General features: G+C 43.3%; 2 protein-coding genes across 7 annotated transcripts in view; one reads left to right on the top strand and one right to left on the bottom strand.

The window, feature by feature from the left end:
• Positions 1–13,936, bottom strand: part of DPH5 (diphthamide biosynthesis 5) — a 40,671-nt gene that overhangs the window by 23,181 nt on the left and 3,554 nt on the right. For 2 of the 3 annotated variants that reach the window (XM_074961243.1, XM_074961241.1), the window contains 2 exons: positions 5,513–5,690; positions 1,665–1,789 (listed from right to left, as the gene is read on the bottom strand). In XM_074961243.1, the coding sequence (XP_074817344.1) occupies positions 1,665–1,789; positions 5,513–5,647 (260 nt within the window). In that variant the 5' untranslated portion in view covers positions 5,648–5,690. Of the gene's footprint in view, positions 1–1,664; positions 1,790–5,512; positions 5,691–6,065; positions 6,163–13,936 lie in introns of those variants that run through there. The other variant, XM_074961242.1, reaches the window with a different exon arrangement.
• Positions 6,167–13,936, top strand: part of LOC141992315 (putative oxidoreductase ZK1290.5) — a 73,666-nt gene continuing 65,896 nt past the window's right edge. For all 4 annotated transcript variants that reach the window (XM_074961246.1, XM_074961244.1, XM_074961247.1 and 1 more), the window contains exon 1: positions 6,167–6,329. In XM_074961246.1, the coding sequence (XP_074817347.1) occupies positions 6,224–6,329 (106 nt within the window). In that variant the 5' untranslated portion in view covers positions 6,167–6,223. The remainder of the gene's footprint in view (positions 6,330–13,936) is intronic.

Raw genomic sequence — 13,936 nt, 5'->3', positions numbered from 1 at the left:
GTGCCTAAATTAAACCATAAAATCCATTATGAGGCACTTAAGTGGCCCGTTTTTCAGAGATGCTGAGAACTGGCAGCTCCCATTGATAGTAGCAGTTCTGGATGCTCAACCTCTCTGAACAGCAAGCCACTTTTCGGTGAGGGAGGGGAACGCTTAGCTTTAGAGATCCAACTTTGAAAATTGTGGCCATATAATACACTGCACAATGCTCTAGATCACCACCACCACCACTTAACTTCAAAGCTGCCTGGAGTTAGATTTTAGGGTCCTGGTTCTCCAACATGATTCTTGCAGGGGGACCCTTATATCCTCCCTTATGGAGACCCACTGAAGTCAGTGGGGCTCCACACAGGCATCAGAGTCTGCCCACATGGACCTGACTTCAGAATTGGGGCCTAAAAGCCTACACATTTAGACCACATAAATAAAAGTTTTAGAAAATTCTTTATACTTTTTCAAGACAGAGCACTATGTTATAATAAAAGCATGCGTTTCTAGTCATTAAAAACATTGGTATACACATTGCAGAAGCAGGCCTGGTGACCTCCATGCAAACTCCAACTACTTTTTGATGGACACAGTTGTTATATGGCCTGTATGCCTAAACTTATTTCTGGATCAAAGCAAGAGGGTATAGGTACTGCACCTTAACTTAAACCTGGATTCTAATGGCAATGCACACTGCAAGTATAATTACTTTAATATTTCTAAATAGCCAGCATCACCTGCAGCTACAGTTTAATAAAAAAAAATTGTCTCAGTGTTTCCCCAGAGTCTGTAGTACATAAGTTATTCCTCTCCTTTATAACATCTTGCCTCTCCCCCCAATGTACCCACCCACCAAACTGTCCTCAGTGATTTAATTTTCCTTGTGCCTCTTAAAGCTGTGATACATAGTCTTGGATCACCAGCTGGAGACAAAGAGCTCTTCTGTATGGCTTGACATTACAGATTGATGATGCTTGATTACACAGGCAGAAGGACATCCTTCTAGAGACAGAAAAAGGCTATAGCTTCTAGCAGCAATAAGAAACAGAAATAGGAAGCTTAATAAACCAAACTGACAAGACATTTATAATGGCTCAGCCATCCTTAAAGACTAGAATAGATAATACCATAAGCGTGTGCAACCAACACCCAGCATTCATTTAAAAAGCAACTGAAAATACAAAGCATGGTTTATAACTACAAAGCATGAATAATACATAATCAAGAAATGCACCATACTTTGTAACAGCCTAGCACTTCTTCTGCTAAGCTGATAAAATCTAAAACAAATTTTTTTTATGAAGTGCAGCTTGGATAATGGCAATTAATTGTACAGTTGTCGCTTGACTTTTGAAGGGAAGATTTATATATCTATGTGAGTGCCTGTGGGTCTGAGTTCCTATCTGATAAGGATGTTTTGCAAGCTGTTTGGGTGCGAGAACTGCAAAACAAGACTGAGAATAAAATGTGAACTACTTATTTACATTTGTATCAAATTCAAATGTAGCCAGTTGTGCAAGAAAAAGAATGGGGGACTCTCCTACCATTATGCAAATGGAATGTTTCTTTTTCCCACTAAGAAAATTATGGTAACATGAGAGAACTCCCATTTGTTAAGAGCTAGAAGTAGCCAAATGACAAAGCCAGAAGAATAATTAAAATTAATCCATTCTTACCCAAATGGATCACCAACTACGAGAAAAGCAACATCACAGAGATCAGCATCTTTTAAAATATTATCCGCTTCTTGTTCCACTGTTTCTCTGTCAGCCAGAATCAATTCTCTCCCATAGAACTCCTCCTAGAGATAGAAGGAAAACATCAAAATGAGACAGCTGGTGATGACTTCCATTTGTCTTAGTCTGTCTTCTGCGGCATCCAACCAGATATAGATTAGACATTCGCTAAAACTGTGCTATGACCTAGTTTTTTTTATATCATGTTGTAATTAACCAGTCTTGAAACCATTCTTTATTAGTATCCCCAGAGAAATGTGACTCCAACAGCTGATGCTTGGTTTCTTTGCACCTCAGATTCACCCTCCAATTCTGGTTCTGCACGCTGAATACCTTTCCATTCATGTTGATAACACATTTAGCCTCTGATCCTTTGAACACTTACCGTTAAACAGATGAGCAATCCCACTGAAGTCAATGGGACTACACATGCTCTTTAAATTAAGCATGTGTGTAAGCATTCACAGGATCAAGGCCTCACATATGAACCATGAGACTTGGTTCCTTTGTACAATGCTTAGTGATTATTTTCCACATCTGTACATTCTTATACCTCAAGTTTCATCATGCTATGTAAGTACTATTGTTACATTAGATAGCAAGCTTCTTCAGGGCAGGGACACGTCACGTCTTTCTGTTCTGTAAGCCACCTAGCACATTTTTGGGAGCTATAGAAATCATAAAAAGAAAAGGAGTACTTGTGGCACCTTAGAGACTAACCAATTTATTTGAGCATAAGCTTTCGTGAGTTACAGCTCACTTCATCGGATAGCTTATGCTCAAATAAATTGGTTAGTCTCTAAGGTGCCACAAGTACTCCTTTTCTTTTTGCGAATACAGACTAACACGGCTGTTACTCTGAAACCTGTCATAGAAATCATAGTTGTTTAGCCAACTGAGGTCAGGAAGGTCTGACTTTACAGAAAATGTGACATCAATTCCAGCTCTGCTCTCCACATACAAAGGATAGTGTATAAAACAAAAAGAACCAGCATAACAGAGATCACAGCGTAAAGGAGTAAAGGATGGTCCTGTGGTTAGGGCAGTAGTCTTGGATCTGGTAGTCCTAGGTGCAATACCCTGCTCTGCCACAGACCTATGATGTGACCTTGGGCAAATCACTTAGGGCGAGACCCACAAAGGTACTTAGGCACCCAAGACCAATATTTAGGTGCCACTGACATTCACAAAGTTATTGCTCAGCTGGTGTGTAAAGTCCCCGCTGGTAGGCCTCTGCAAAGCCACTTATATTTTTATGCTGCCACATAGCTAATTAGCAGCTCGGAACCCTAGCTCATGCCTAAACCCCGGCAGGAAACTCAACCTTAGCATTCCACTCCTATCTTTCCAGTTGGGCCTGACAGCACACCTACCAGGTCAGGGCCTTGTACAAGTGAAGACTGGGTATTTTTCCGGTGAGTGTGTGTGTGTCTCCCAGAATAGTCAATAGCTCAATTATAAGGGCACTCATTTGGGATGGGGGAGACCCAGGATGGGGGATGTTTTCAAATCCCTGCTCTGCCCGATTTGGTGCAGGGGCTTGATTTTACCCCAGATCCCCACATCCTGTGAGGCCCTACATGTCAAGAATATGGGATGGTTTTAGCAATCCATTGCAGGCCAGAGTCCTCATCTCTAGACAGCCTTCTGATTCCCTGTATTGTTGCTCATATGTGATTGCCCTCCAAACCATTAAGCAGCCAGTTTCCATCTACTTTTAACTTGGTCAGCAACATCCTAAGGGTCACCCTTTTTCATTTTAAGAACTGGCCATTTATTCCTGTTTTTTTGTTTCCCATCTCCTAACCAGTTTCAAAGCCTCAAGAAGGCCTCTCACCCTAGGAATATTAAACGTTCCTAACAATATCATATCAGGGACTTCATGTTAAGCTATCTGAAAGACAAATAACAGCTATATTATTTTGTTCAATGTTTTATATTTAACATGTAGAGCTGCTTGGGAATTTTCTTTTTGATGGAAAATGTAGTTTCTGCAAAATCAAGATTTTCCATAGGAAAATTTCAATTTTGTCAAGGTAAATCTAAACAAAATATTTTGTTTCTGGGATAGAGTAAACCTGAATTAACAAACTGAAATATTTCGTTTCAGGCAGTTTAATGTTGAATTGACATCTGTGTTAAGTGCAGTGGTGCCTCACAGGTATTTTACACTAGCCTTAGCTCCTATGGACTACATCTCCCATGATGCACTGACAGCACCACAGGCAGGTACTATTTAACATTCAACAGACCAAAACTAAGGTCTTGTGCACACAATGCATTAGTCCACACCAACGGGGTACAAATTTTAGTGTGCACTAGCATTTCGTGTACTAACTGGCCTGTGTGGACCCTGCTTATGGGCACTAAAAATTTTTTTTGGTACATGTAAATATAATCCCGTTTCAAACAGCACAACATAATGTGCACTAGGGCAGTGGTTTTCAAATTGCAGGTCGCGACCCAGTACTGGGTTGTGGAATGGAAGGCACTGGGTCACGGCAGCTCTGGCCCCATCGGTGGTGCTGCCTGGCTAAGGCAGGCTAGTTCCTACCTGTTCTGACACCGCGCTGCGCCCTGAAAGCGGCCAGCAGCACTTCCGGCTCCTAGGCAGGGGGGCCACCGGGCTTCGTGCGCTGCCCCCACCCCAAGCACCGGCTCTATACTCCATTGGCCGGGAACCAGCCAATGGGAGCTGGGGGAGGGAGGGGTGCCTAAGGTGTGTGCGTATGCAGGGGGTGGGGGTGTACATGCAGGGGGGGAAGGGGCGGGGGGAGAATATGCGCAGGCTAGGTGGGGTGCCTGTGGGCGACAGCTACGCAGAGCTGCTTGCGTGCCTCCGGAGCTGGACCTGCTGCTGGCTGCTTCCGGGGCGCAGCACGGTCCACGGTGCCAGGACAAACAGGAAGCCTACCTTAGCGTCCCCTCTGCGCCGCTAAGCGGGAGCCACCTGAGGTAAGTCTGTGCCCCAACCCCATGCCCCAATCCCCTGCAGCAGCCCTGAGCACCCCCACAATCCAGAACCCTTTTCTGCACCCAAACCCTTCATCCCCAGCCCCACCCAAGTCTGCACCCCCAGCCCAGAGCCCTGACCCCCTCCCGCAACCCTACCCCATGCCCCAGCCTAGAGCCCCTTCCCACACCCTGAACCACTCATTCCTGGCCCCACCTCACAGCCCTCACCCCTGCACCCCAACCCTCTGCCCTAAGCCCCTCCCACACTCCAAACCCCTCATCCCCAGCTCCGTTGGGTCATGGGCATCAACAATTTTCTTCAACTGGGTCGCCAGAAAAAAAAAGTTTGAAAACCACTGTACTAAGGATCTTTCAGTATGCACCAGCAGGGTCCACACAGGCCAGTTATTGTGTGACACACCAATGTGCACTCAAATTTACACTTCTCTGGTACTGACTAAAGCACCAGATGAAAGTTCCAGTTAAACAATGAAATGTTTAAGCATTTCTAAACTGATATTTTTCTAACTTTCTGTTCTATGAAAAATGTTGATATTTGGACTTTGTCCCAATTTGGGATGAAAACAAATGTTGAAATATTGGAATTTCCTGTGGATTAACAAACTAGGGACGGGAGTTACTCATATAAAGTGCATGCTGGTGTGTCAGGATCATATTTACACTCACAAAGATGCTTTACTATTCTTTCTTCTGATGAGTTGCATTATTATTTTTCCTGGTACTGTTACTGATCCACAATTCCTGCATCCCCCTTAATATCTTTTTTGAAATAACAGAGTAAAGACTTTCAATTCAGTGGCACGTAAACCTACCAGTGCTTCCTTCCCTACAGTTAGGACCGACGTGTAGGCCTCCAGGTATACTCTGCGGCAGTGCTTTACAACCTCCAGTCCTTTCACGGTAATATCTTTGGCATCTCCCAGCCCTAGTCCAATCAGGTAAAGCATTTTAATTCCAGGAGTGGAAGAGAAGCCAGTTCCTGAGTGTGACCTACCACAAGAAGGGAACAGGTGTCAGCGGGAGGGATGGATACCCGGGTGGCTTTGCAGGGGAGCACTGCAGGGAGACTCTTCCCCTGCAGAGCTCCGGATCAGCGGGGGCGCTGGGCAGACATCAGGCCCAGTCCCCTCTAGGGGGTCACCGGGCCGTTTGATGTCCCTCCACCATGTGGACCTCGGGCACAAAGCAGCCCCCGCCCCGCAGCTTTCCCCTGTAACATCCCCTCCCTCCGCGGCCCGGGCCGCCGCCCAGGCTCTACCAGCGGCACGCGGAGCAGCCTAAGCCAGCCCCGGAGCGCGCTGGGCCTGGCTGGCTCCGTACAGGGGACACCGAGCCCGGAGCGGGGGCGCTCCCCGCCTGACTCACGGGCCAAGAACCTCCCCGCATCGGCGCTGGCGCCTTGCAGCACACGGCTCCCCCCGGCTCCCAGCCGTAAAGCCCGCCTCGCTTTGCGGCGCTTTACGACGGCAGGGGAGGCGGGGGCTTGGAGGCAGTTGCCTAGCGCGGACGGAGGAGGCGGTCTGATGGGGACGCGGCTCAGCATGGCCTCCTGGGCGCCTGAGCGGGCGCCGCTGGGCCTCCCCACGCTCCCCCTCTCCAATGGCTTACACATCCCCGTGCTGGGGCTGGGTAAGTGCCCTGCATCTCTCCCCCAGCCGGCGGCGCTAGTAGTGGGGCTGAGCCCAGCGCCCGTGGCCCTGCCCCGGCCCAGCGCCTGCGTCCTTACCACGCCACAGCCCAGTGCCTGTCATTGCTCTACCCACAGCACACGGTGGCCCCTAGTCTGCTGCCCAGTGCCTGTGTTACTGCCCTATCCTACGCCTCCCCAGGCCCCACCACACCCCCCACCTCAGTGCCTGTGCCGTTGCCCTACCCACACCACAGCCCCCAGCCTGCTGCCCAGTGCGTCTGTCACTGCTCAGTACCCGTGTCACTGCCCTGCACCAGCCGTCCCACATCCTAGCACAGCCTGTGCTACCCACCGCCTGTGTCGCTGCCCTGCACCAGCAGTCTCCTTGTAACAACAGAGTCCCCAGTCCACTGTCCAGTGCCTGTGTCACTGCTCTGCCCCACCCCGTGTCACACCACACACCAGCCCACTGTTGCAGCGAGGCTTCCAAAAAGACCAAGGTAGAGTATCACAGGCCTTATTGAAATATGCACCCTCCTCTTCTCATAGAGAGAGACTGTGCTACTGCATGAATATGCCCCTGCTTTCCTACCAAACCCTTCTTTCCCCAGAAGTGAGGACTGTAAACACTGCCTATAGGTAACCACTATATTCCTCACTGAGGGAGATTTGGGGCAGGTCTGAGTTTGTGCAGGTTGGAAGAAGGGAGATTTTGGGGGTGAGTTTTCAAAAAGCATCTATGTTCACTCGCAAGTGTGCACCCTTAATTGCACATGCAAATCAGGTAATTGTGTGCATAAATGGCTAGTTGGTTGTGTACCTGTTTGCATGTGTGATTACGTGACTTGCACATTCAGTCACTGTAAAGGCATGTGCATTTGCTGGTGCAGTTTTGAGACTTCAGCCCTTCTTCTATAAAAATTTGGTCCTAAATGTCACAATGAAACACACACAGTGAAATCATCTGGCCCCAGAACAAGATGGCTTTTCAGCATCTGTAAGTTTTGAATTACTATTGTGCAGCACCTATGTACTTATAGATTCTGTATAGGACAATAAACACATTAAATAAAACTAGAACCCATCCACCTCTGCAGAATGAGGGAAAATGTGGAGCAGGTGTGTCTTTTTCTTAGAGATCAGGGGGAAAAAATTGCAATTGACTTATCTTTCTTGACTATTTTTTTTTCCGGTTTCAGCAAATTTGTTTAAAGCAACATTGCCAGCTCTTGTTATTTTACCTTAGGTCTTTCAATATTAGGTGTTTTTCTTAACGCTCCAGTTGCTGGATTCAGAAGTCTCCCCAAGAATCTCAGCTTTCATTTTTTACATAAAGTATAGTAAGTTTCTAGCCCTCATGGCTGCAGGCAAATATTTAAAAATGTGACCTTTGTGTATCCTAAAGGTTCAGACAGGAGAAGGCAAATAACTCATCTACTTTTTTTAAATCTCATGATTTTTTGTGGGGGGAAGGAGTGGCGGGGTGACTGATGAATTTTCAGTGCTTAGGGTTGGCAATACTGTAAGGTATCACAAATGCATAGAGGGTTGACCATTGATATACAATAAACTTATCACTGTTTTGATACAAGTATGCTGTTGATTCAAATAACACCTAAGGTTACCGTAATAGAAAGAAATTATAAAATATTTCTGTGCGCTTTTTCACTTGGGAGCCTTGCATATTTGACCGAACTTTGTATACAGTGAGTTTGTTTCGTTGATGGTCACTTGCGCTTCCTGCCTCAGACCCTAGCAAGATGATATCACTCTCATGCACTGCTCTGGGGAGATCTTCACTCTTCCTTCCCTTTATGCACATTCTGCCCCAGATTTTGTAAAAGGGTATTTATTTACTAGTAAGAACAGTAGCCAAAGTGAAACTGAAGAGATCGCAGGCAGGTGTATATACAGAGCACTTCTTGATTTTTTTCCAGTTTTACTTATTTTATTTCCTCCCACACACTATTTTTTTTACCTCCCCCCTTTTTTTCCAGTGGAGAAAAATTAGGGTGGGAAACTAAAGAATTGTCCTGCCATTTTGAAACAAAATTCCCAAAAATTCATTTTTTTAAAAGATGGACTAAATTTCTAGTGGAAGAAATATCGGCCAGCCCTAATGTTCAGTGTTGCTCTTAGATCATCCCAAATGATGTTCCTAATCTTCAGCTGGGGAATCAGAAATTCAGAAACAGAAAGCCACTTACAAAAATTCTAAGATTTAAAAACACCAAAAAACTATGTGGACATACTATTTAAGGGATCCCTTCTATAAGAAAGTTGGATGTTCAAAAATTAGTTAATGGAAAAAAGTCATATACATAATCAGTCCACCCTAGTTTAAGTCATCATCTCGCTGCTACCACTTTTGAGCCCAAATTTTGCCCCTTCTGTTGAATGGAAGTTTTGTACGCTACTCAGATAGTGGAGTTTGGTCCTTTGGTTTGAACAACAAATCCATGAAGGATTGATTCTTCTGGGAAACTTAAGGGGAAATAGGCATGAGTTTGCAGAGTGGGATGGGGGAGAGTAATGCTTCAATATTCCTAACATATAAAGTGTGGAAGTGTGGCAAGGAGGCATAATGCAGGTGCCTAAGGATCAAGAACACAATCCTGCAAATCCTTTGTTTATCCAAACTTTGTATACAGTGAGCTACAGCTCAAGCTTATGCTCAAATAAATTGGTTAGTCTCTAAGGTGCCACAAGTACTCCTTTTCTTTTTGCGAATACCGACTAACACGGCTGCTACTCTGAAACCTGACATTAAAAAAAGTTACTCACTTTTATTTATCGGCTTAAAGTACATAGTTCAAATCCAATTTACGAATACTAGGGCCAGGAGCTTTGTGGTAAACATTGTGTCATTGATGGGGATGGTGTTGCATAATAAAAGTCTGACGAATATATTCTGTAATACAAGCACGGTATTGCCAACCACAAGTGTTCAAAAATCGTGAGTCAGGCCCCCAAGAGTCATGAGGGAGGCTTAAAAATCACAAGCTTTAAAAAAAGAATGGAGGGGTTTTATATTTGCTTTCTGTTTTTGAGTCTTCAGCAGTCATATTCTCTAGCTTTTCTCTGCAACCATGAGCGCTAGAAATTTTTGAAAGCTGAGATTCTCATATAATCAAATAACTCCAGGAGCTAGGGCTTTAAGAAGAGTACAGAAAATCACAATAGAAGGCAACATTGCAACCAGTGATTGTAAAGGGAGTTCTTGGCCTGATACTGCAAACTTAACACAGATACCACTGTCAGGTATGAGGGTTCATGCATGGGGATCCATATGCAAAATTGTGGTCACAGGCAAAACTCACACTGAAGTCAATGGGATTTTGGATTGGGCTCTCTGTACAAATATTTTTGCTGAAGGCTACTAGATGTCATTTGCTATATTTACAGCCTTGCTTTTTATTCTATCAAACCAGTCTCTGTGCTATGGTAAGTTAATGCCTTATTCTGAGACTTTTGGAATTACATATAATACTGTGCAGGATTGAGGCTGCACTGTTCATTCATCCAGTGGGCCAAATACTAGTAGTTTATTAATAGTCATATTATGATAAGTGAGTAAGTTAGGTTTTTTTATAATAATTGTTATTTATGAAAACATGTTTCTTCAAAAAAATATCACATTCTGTGCCTGAAAATAGGAGAATGATAATGAAAACATATTTTTGTCAATACCAAAATTAAAATCTAAATTATTGATAGCATAGAAAACAATCCAACACTAGGGTTAATAAACCACTTGAGAGAGCTTTGTTTACTTAAAGATGAAAAGGGTAGAAACCTATCTGGACGCTGTATAATAGCTGTTTTGATCAAACCAGCGATGTGTCAGAGAAACTGCTTCATAAAAATCAGCATAGCTGAGAATACAAACTAACCGGAATATACCCCTGCTATGCTTATTCAGGCATCAGAGTTTCCATAAAGTTTGAAAGAAAGGATTTCCCTCTTTCTTATCAGCGAAGCAGAGCAAAGCAGATATTCCTTCCCTCTGTTCTTTGAGAATTAGAGAAAAGGATTTTCTTGTTCATTGAACCGCAGTTGAAATATCCTGAAAAAATAAGTTTCTCTTGGATTAGAACATTCTTTTTGGCATCTCCACTGCCCCAGTAACATATCTCCCACTCACAGCCATCAGAATTTGCACCCTGGCTGATGGTTCTGCAGAATCCAAGCATTAAACTGACATGCAGCCTGAACTACCCTCTTATTCCTAAAGATTGTCCCTCCATTAAGTCAGCGTAGCAGCATGTAGGTAGGAGAGCATGAGTAATCCTGCACTGCAGCTGCTCATGCTGTACATATTAAGTTGATAAATAAAGGACTTCAATCTTCCTGACATACAAAAAGCACGAACTTTCCCAGATGGGAGGATGGGGCAAGGATGGGCTGGGACAGAGGCATGGCCAATAGATCCCACAAAGGGGGAGCAAACCACAGGGGTTACTGCAGCCCTGAAGCTATAGTAAATGCTGTCTAGTGGCTCTGCTGCTACGCTTCAGTCAGGATTTCTCTCTCCTCCCCCCAGCATGGAGGCCTGGAATCTCAGACCTGATTTTTCAAACATTTTTGTTCATGACTATTAATTTTTTATGCTCGTTTTATGGCAAATTAAATCTGAGCTCTTGTATGTTGTAAAGCATACTAGTTAATTTGACCATTTGATTAAGGTCAGATCCTCTTTCATGCATCATTTGAAGAGCTTTTCTTTTTTCCCCTCTTCCCCGTTGTGACCTTTCCAAAAGCCTCTTTCGTTTGACAGCATGTTGTAAAACTCAAGTACCTTTTCCAAATCATTCCACATGAAACATTATTTATTCTACTTCAGTTAAATATTACAGCTTCTCTGTGATTTTAAAAAAAACCCACAAAACCAAAAACACTTGTGTTCTTTGTCTGGGGCACTGGAATCAAGCCAAACAGAAACCATCAAGTAATTAAGCTGTAAAATAAAAGGGGTTTCCACTTCTCTAATATAGAATAGAAGTTATTAATATTCCAGCACAGTTTCTTTTCAAGTCTGTGAGGCTGATTCACTTTCACCAGTTTTACACACTTCTGACTTCAATGAAGTTATCCTAAGTTTACACCCGTATAAATGAGGGCAGAATCAGGCCCAATGGCTTCAGAAGCGAGCTATCAGAGACAGCGCGTGAAATCCTGGCTCCATTAAAGTCGAGGGGAGTTTTGCTATTAACTTTAATGGGGTCAGGATTTCACTCAGAATCTTTCTTTTAAACTTTTAGTGTTTACTACACAGTGCCAAGAAACATTTTGACACAGCTATAAAATTGTAGCCACGCGGTAGCATTGAGAAAATTATTATAAAATCACTGCAGTGTTTATCAGTAGTTAAAAATATGTATTTCAATCTTTTTGAATTATTTTGCATATTAAAAATCACTGTGTTATTATTGTTTAACCTTAGTTTAATAAGGGCTTGATGCTGCTGTCCTTGGCACAGAGAGTGTATGAAGTAGCCTATATAATTCAAATGGCTCGTTTTATTCCCTGTGCTTTAGGGTTTTTTTATTTAATTCATAGCATTGTCTTTGATCTGTGATAGTTGAATTGAAGAATAAGTTCCTAATTACTGAGTTAGAGATTACATTGACAGTGCACTAATGCAGACAGTCCTCTTTTGCTGTCAATTACGCCAATGTAATTAGAATATGTAGATTTCTGACTGCGTCAGAAATTATTTCCTCCACCCACCAGCTCCCGCTGGAGATTGCAAAACTACAAATTGCGTATCACTGTATTTGGAACTGCTGGTGATTGGGGGAAGAATCTATCAGTTCATAGTCTCTCTAGTACTCCCTTGTATTCTTTTCAAAATAGTTTGGCTTCTTCTATCATTCAGTAAGTACTAAACAATTGTTTATAGAACTTCCTAAGTGAAACCACAAGACCGGGACTAACAAAACAGAAAAGCAAGAAAATTCAGCTAAATTTGAAACACTCTGGGCCAACAACTTCTGTCAGATATGACTTCAAAGGGGTGACTCTTGATTTACAGTGTTATAACTGTGTTGTTGTACCTGTGTTGGTCCCACGATATTAGAGAAACAAGGTGGGTGAGGTAATATCTTTTATTTGACCAACATTTGTTTGTGGAGAGAGACAAGCGTTAGCTCGAATGTGTGTCTCTCTCACCAACAGAAGCTGGTCCAATAAAAGATATTACCTCACCCACCTTGTCTCTCAACATTATAACTGACAACGGAATCTGATTCTCTGATACAACCCAAATACCTAGGTAGAGCACTGTATAGAAAATGGCTTATAACCTCACCAGCTATTCTGAGGGCCCTATAATATATAGAAGCAATAAGGCAATATTAAAAAGTGCTTAAGTATGCCTCAAAACACTTCAAGCAAAAAAGCATGAGACTTAATCAATTTATATTATATTTATATTTGTGGTTAAGCTGCTATTTCCTGAAAATACAATGCCTAGCATAGTGGTGCATGCCAGGGGCCTCTAGATGCTGCCACAATACAAATAAATAAATAATAATCGTAATATAATAGTAAAGGGTTGTTGGTACCGCCTTAACTGTGCTGGTGCTCAGGACTTGAAAAATCCACTCAGTAGTAGAGAGTGGGGAACTTTCCCTGGTGAGTTGGGGGGAGAAGGGTGAATAAGCCAATTTCTGCAGAATTTAAGATTTCATTACAAATAAATTCTAACCCTTGTGAAACTGAATGTTAACCAGTGCAGTGTTGTCTTCATAAGTCTGAGAACAGACAGCTCCAATGTATCTGCTTCTACTTAAGCTTTCCTAAACTGCATAGGGAAATGAACATAGCCTATGGGTCAGTGTGTAAGTGTCCAGAGTCATGTTAATTGGCAAGCAGCACAGACAGGCACTTGAGTTATTCATGAGGGAGGAGGACCCCAAAACTGGAAGGTGGGGAGGACTTTGGATATCAAAGACCAGTGCTTCACTACTCACAGCAACCAGGAGATTGGAGGGGTAGAAGAGCAGCTGAGGGATGGAGCTTCACATTTTTTAAGACACTTTTTAGCCAGAGGCTGATGTAAAAGAGCCCATAAGCAGGGTCCAAGAACACCATTCTGGCAGAAATCCAGCACCTTTCCCATTCACAGTAACTAGAAGTGGCAGAAGAGCTATGTTTTTTTTTTTTATCACACTGTCCGTGGAGCTTGTTAGTTTCCACCCCATGCTGGTTTTTGTGTTGGCCTCTGGCTAGTTAGGAACTTGGTAAAGTTCTCAAGGTCTGATGATGTTTCTGGAGAAGGAGAGAGAAAACAAATAGTAAGAGAGAGACAGAACAGGGGTTGAGAGAGCACTTTCTGCAACTGATCATTGCCTTTCTGCTGCTATGCTTTCTTTTACCAAAACTGCTCTTGGTCAGGAGGCCACATGGCACGGGGTGACTGGACATTTTAAAATGCCTATGGAACCTTAGCATATACTGACTGCAAGGTGAGCAGCTATAAAAACCTTTACTTGTTTATGTCCTGACTTCAGTATTTAAATTGGCAACTTAAATTGTAGCCATAACCAGGCAAGTAACTGTAAAAAAACCCAGCACCTTATTCTACAGAAGTAATCTCTGTAAC

Source organism: Natator depressus, chromosome 8 (assembly GCF_965152275.1).
Source record: "Natator depressus isolate rNatDep1 chromosome 8, rNatDep2.hap1, whole genome shotgun sequence".
In the NCBI taxonomy this organism is placed as follows: Eukaryota; Metazoa; Chordata; order Testudines; family Cheloniidae; genus Natator; species Natator depressus.
This window is presented reverse-complemented; position numbering and strand designations above follow the sequence as displayed.